This window comes from Pseudophryne corroboree, chromosome 6 (genome assembly GCF_028390025.1).
Source record: "Pseudophryne corroboree isolate aPseCor3 chromosome 6, aPseCor3.hap2, whole genome shotgun sequence".
NCBI lineage: Eukaryota > Metazoa > Chordata > Amphibia > Anura > Myobatrachidae > Pseudophryne > Pseudophryne corroboree.
Genome location: NC_086449.1, coordinates 342,319,866 through 342,325,865, shown reverse-complemented (window position 1 = coordinate 342,325,865; position 6,000 = coordinate 342,319,866). Strand labels below are relative to the sequence as shown.

The window sequence follows — 6,000 nt, the reverse complement described above, 5'->3', positions numbered from 1 at the left end:
AAGGGCTCCACCTGAGTCCGAGCAGATTCAGTCTCTCTAGACTGACGCAAATCTGAAATTGCACCAGAACATGCTGTACATAGGGTACCCGCATCAGTACTACCTTTTTCTAGCTTTGAGCCACACTGAGAGCAGGAAAATTTAAACCACTGAGGCCGTTTTTCCCTTTGAAGGTTTGTCCGGTTTACTAGTCATTTTCTCTATTCTGAATGTACTAAAGAAAGTAGCATACAATTGTGACTTGTGACCTTTCAATAGGAAATTTATAGCTTGAAGAGATCTCTGGGACTGTAACCCAGTATGCTGGCTCTCTTTGCTAAGTAATAAACAGCCTTAGCCCATTAGCTTGATTGTAATCTTCCCCTATGAATAGCCCCTCTATACTTGCGGTTTTGTAAATAAAGTCTCCCCCTGAGAGGCTCTCCTGTACTGCACAGCGTCCCCATCGGAAGATGGCGTCAGGCAAAGTGACGCGCGCGCGGGCAGAGCAGGGCGGGAAGCCGTCCCTGCACTCCTGTTACTACGCGATCAACCGGAAGTTCGGGCTGCCGCGCGTTGCCAAGCATAGCGACTTACGCGGCGGCTTCTCCGGGATCCCCGTCCGTCCCCACAGCCCCTCAGACACTACTGCGGGTGTAGGGATACAGGTCTCCGGCATAGCTCCCGCTGGTGGGTTTGCGCCGGGGGAGAGGGGGTCGGGGGGGGGTGAAATAATAATCAAAAAAAAAATATTAAATAAAATAATAATAAAATAATAATAAAAGCAGTTAGGGGCAGCCCAATACTGTCAGTGACAGATTGTGGCTGTCCAGTACCTTTTTGATCTGTCGCTTTAGTGAATAAAAAGGCCCCAGTGACCAAGGTATGGTGGCCCTTTCTGACAGCATCCTTGTTCCATTTATACCTGTCACCTGTAGACAGGGACTAGGTATAGAAAAATAAGAAAGGAAAAAAAAAAAAAAAATCTAAGGAGAAAGAAAAACTGTGTCTGTACTCCACAGGCACAAAACTAAAACTGAGGTACTGGCTAGGCAGGAAGGAGATGGGAGGGGTTAGAGGGGGGAGGAGTCAGGTTTTATTAGTTCTGTGCCAAACTCCACAACCACACACCTCTAACCCACAAGTAATGGCGCAGCGTCCCCCAGATGGATGAAAGAAATACACTCCCCCATAGGCGGCGTCTAGTTGACCGCATGGGCTGCAAAAAGTTGCAGCGTGCGATCAACTCGGAATGACCCCCTTAATCCCCTGATGTATTGTTCTCTCTGTATTGTAGCTGAGAACAATAGATGAAGGGCTTATGCTAGTAAACCATGGTGTGCCTAGGTGCAGCAGAGAAGGCAAGATAAGCGTGGCTCCATCTGTATGTATTAAAATATAGTATACAGATTATTATACTAGATGCTTAACCCATTCTTCAATGATTACACCAGAGGATACCTAAAGACTTATTTTTAATGAGGACAGTTTGATGGAACAGTGCCTGGAGCACTAAGACCACATGTACAGATTCCCCTACATTAACAAGAATTTGACCAAGTATTACTGTATAGTATGTGTACTGTACTTCATCTTCCACTCTTCACACTAGACTGGTAGGAAAACAAACAAGAAACAGGTGTGCTTCGTAGCATGGTTTTATTGAACACTAATCTCAGTGCACTGCTGACAGACTGATGACAAGATGGGTACAGACCTTCCCCTAACCACACACCACAAGCTACATAGCTGCCCAGAGAAGCCACACAAAGACACTCTTACAGCACAATGTATTAGGGTACAGTAGGAGAGGAGTGTGAGGACAAACAGCACTACATGTTTCCCAGAGGAGTGCAGCATAATGAAGAAAACAGATTACAACTAGGAGTGTAATGAGCAGGAGGACAGTGCTGTGCACACACGCATTAGTGCCTCTGTCCCACAACATGGAGTAATTGTGGCTCAGTTGTGTGCTTTCACAATGGGCAAAACCGTCTAAGTGCAGAGAAGGGAAGGGGTGAGCGAGAGCTACTGGAGGATGATAAAGCTTAAGGAACTGGCACAACCCGCATAGTGTTGGTGAAACCAGACCCTGGCTGCCAGCCTGTTAACACGATGACACAATCACCAGTCTTGAAGAACCCACGGGCTTTACCTAAGAAAAATAAATAAATAGAAAAATAAAATAAAATGAATGAATTAGAAGAATCAGACATGAGAGCTCAAAAGCTCCATGACCGACATCATTTGCCATCAATGCTATCTGGAAGTAAATTCTAATCTTGCCATTTACTACTCAACATTTTACATAGCCTAATTAATGTACAGTGTATACTTAAATATAATTCCATCACCTTCACAGCAAATGTCTTAATGCAGGCGATTCATTAAAAAAAAAAGCCATACATGATCTGTACTATAGTACGTAGTAACAATACTATTATCATTGTGCGTGTATGACTTGAATAATATAATTGTTATGCAATAAAATCAGAGTGGATTATATAATATAAAGTCGACCTTTAGCCTTAACTACTTTTCCCCCCCCCATCATTCTGGACAGGTCCCAAACAGACTGGACACCAAATGCAGCAAAGAAAGCCCTGTTTTGCGTTCAACAGGGCTTTTCTCTGCTTAACGCAATTCACAGAGCAGGTTACCATGGAGAAGTACTCCAAAGGTACCCCCACTCCGTGGCTGAATCGCATCACACTTGTATGGTGAGTGCAATTAATGTATGAACGAAAAGCCCAGCTTTCAGTTTCCCCTCGCAAAACCCATTTGCCATCTCAGGATGGCGTACGGAGGCTTGTTAGGGGAGAAGAGCAGTGATTACTTCGGACTCCTTTCCTGCCCCCTTCTGCGACAGCAGCCAATCAGAAGAGCCCAGGGTATATACTGGGTCTCCCTCTCCTGACTGCCCGCTCTGCCGTCCTCTAGTGACCAGATAAGCATGTCGGGTCATCGAAGCCCTACCACAGCCGACTCGCTTTGCGCCCCCCCCCTTCCCGACAGCAACCCCCACTGCTGACACAGCCATGACCTGGGGCATGCGCAGAAGACAACAGGAGGAAGAAAACACAAGGCACATACGCAGAAGAAATACTTTCAGCAATATGAAGAGAGAAGAATGGAGAAGCTAAGATTGCGTAACAGCCAGATACTGCATTGCATCAGGGAACAGGCAAGTATTAATGAATTCCGTAAAAAGATAAACATGAAGAAAAATAAAAAATGAAATAATGCAATGTTTTTGGGAAAAGTTATACCTAAACATCGCATTCTTACATGAATAGACCCCCCAAAGCCTTCAGGTTATGGGATTCAGACAGGGAAAACAGTAGATGCTTATCCATCAGATTTTGTGAATGCCTTGTTTGTGGACTAAATCAATAACAGGTGAAGCACAGTAGCACTATTTAAGGTTTGACCCCCCCTTTCCCTAGCCCCAACATCCATTCTTATTAACAGTTTAAAGTGCTCATATCAAAAATTTAGAAAGCGGTTTGGTCACAAAACTAAGTTCCCCCATTTTTAGAAAAGTACACATTTACTATAGGCGTCTATGCACCAAAGTGATATGAATCATAATTTGCACATTTGAGTGAAACTTGTTAGTAACGTTTAAAGTACCTAGGTGGTAGAATGTGATGAAGCTTATATCATGCGTAGTCTTTACATGTTCTCAATCAAGTTTTTAGCTGAAATCTACCACCCGCCCCCCCCCCATCATACCAATATCCATGGCAAAGTTAACTCTGTGGTCCACATCCTCTGCCCAGGCCTGATTCACTGGCTCTTTATATTGTACAGGAAAGATACCACGGTAGAGATGTGCTTGACGTGCGGTCTGTCCATTACGGGTCACAGCTATGATAGGAGCACGTGGTCGATACCGAGATACCAGATGTGCAGACCTACAAAGAGGCAAATTATTGTATTTACCATTATAGCAGCTGCTTATCCACATCCAATTTAAACTTCCAGTGTATTATGACAGAAATTAGATAAGTGGCAACAAAATGTCAGTATACATGTGGTGTGCCATATCTACAAAAACTATTTGTTAGAAATCCACTTTTAAATTTTGTAGTAGAAAACGCATCAACCTCATACGAGAAGGAATTCCACAGCTTTATCACCCTTGCAGTATAGAACTCCTTACTATGCACCATCAATTGCTCCTGATTTGACAATGGCAACCCATCTGATATTTATTGGATTGTGTCAGATCAGTACTAACCTCTTAATGTTCTTCCATAACCAAACTAGGTGCCCCAGGATCCTTCTAGCAAAGTCTCCATTTCCTTCTAACCAAACCCCAACAACAGCCTGCTAACTGATTTTAAAAAGGGGCTTTAAATTCGCATGCCTCTACACTTGGAGGTATTGCAAATTCTAGAACAAATACCTGCTGCAATCTTCATAAACTAAAAAGGCATACTAACTATAAAATAAATTAACTGATTTATTAGTTAACTGGATCGATTAGAAAACACTTCTAAAATGACAGACCACTTTATATAACAAAAAAAAAAAAAAAAAAAAAAACCACCCACACAACAAGCAGACCACTTTGGATGCAAATGGGATTTAGAGAGAGACTACTGCTTACTCTCCCAAACATGACAAGTACTATGGACGTTTTATACATTGCCATACTGTACAAGCCCTCAGTGAGGTGTAATACCCATAAAACAATGCATAAACAACCCGCGGTGTGATGAAACAAAATGCTTTGGTGGCTTCCCAAACAAATCCCGCCCTCCCCCCACCAAAAAAAAACACAAACAAAACAAAAACAAAAAAAACACAACCACACACACAACGTATCAAATATATGTAAAGTGGTTTCCACCCCTCAGATTTTAAGATGTAATAGGTTACTTGTAGTTTGCTGTATCAAGCAGTGATAATAGTGGAGAAAATGGACCAGTGGGGAAGTTGCCCATGGAATGTACTTGATAAATTGCTACCTCAAAGCTGATTGCCATGGGAAGCTTCTCCACTTTTTTTTTTTTTTTTTTTCCACGGCTTTATACATCAACCCCTTAATCTTTCTATTGCAAGTGATTATAGTTGTTATAGTTTAACAGTGGGGCTGTTTAACGTTACATAATTAGTGAATACAAAGCTTCAAGAATGCTATTGCAGTATACAAAGTTAACCTACATACTTAACTCTACTGTAGAGCAAGTAATAGCACAAGGTAGGGAGTGTGCAGTATTGTTTATGTTTGAAGCATAAATCTGCCTTAGTTCTATAAAATAAAGGTTTAAGTATTAGTGTTGAGATCAGGCAGTCTACAAGTTAAGACAATTATGGTCATTTTGCCCATTATTTTAGGGGGGAAAAAATAAAAAAAAAATAGGGGAACTAAATAAAAGTAATAATAAAAATAAGAATTTACTCACCGGTAATTCTATTTCTCGTAGTCCGTAGTGGATGCTGGGAACTCCGTAAGGACCATGGGGAATAGCGGGCTCCGAAGGAGGCTGGGCACTCTAGAAAGATTTATGACTACCTGGTGTGCACTGGCTCCTCCCACTATGACCCTCCTCCAAGCCTCAGTTAGGACACTGTGCCCGGACGAGCAGACATAAGGAAGGATTTAGAATCCCGGGTAAGACTCTTACCAGCCACACCAATCACACCGTACAACTCGTGATACTATATCCAGTTTGACAGTATGAAAACAACTGAGCCTCTCAACAGATGGCTCAACAATAACCCTTTAGTTAACAATAACTATTTACAAGTATTGCAGACAATCCGCACTTGGGATGGGCGCCCAGCATCCACTACGGACTACGAGAAATAGAATTACCGGTGAGTAAATTCTTATTTTCTCTAACGTCCTTGTGGATGCTGGGAACTCCGTAAGGACCATGAGGATTATACCCAAGCTCCCAAACGGGCGGGAGAGTGCGGATGACTCTGTAGCACCGAATGAGAGAACTCCAGGTCCTCCTCAGCCAGGGTATCAAATTTGTAGAATTTTGCAAACGTGTTTGCCCCTGA

At 42.6% G+C, this 6,000-nt stretch overlaps 1 protein-coding gene across 3 annotated transcripts in view; it reads right to left on the bottom strand.

Moving 5' to 3' along the window:
* Positions 1 to 1,621: 1,621 nt before the first annotated feature.
* Positions 1,622 to 6,000, bottom strand: part of PKM (pyruvate kinase M1/2) — a 34,570-nt gene continuing 30,191 nt past the window's right edge. For all 3 annotated transcript variants that reach the window (XM_063926494.1, XM_063926491.1, XM_063926493.1), the window contains exons 10-11: positions 3,715 to 3,896; positions 1,622 to 2,134 (exon numbers count right to left, since the gene is read on the bottom strand). In XM_063926494.1, the coding sequence (XP_063782564.1) occupies positions 2,028 to 2,134; positions 3,715 to 3,896 (289 nt within the window). In that variant the 3' untranslated portion in view covers positions 1,622 to 2,027. The remainder of the gene's footprint in view (positions 2,135 to 3,714; positions 3,897 to 6,000) is intronic.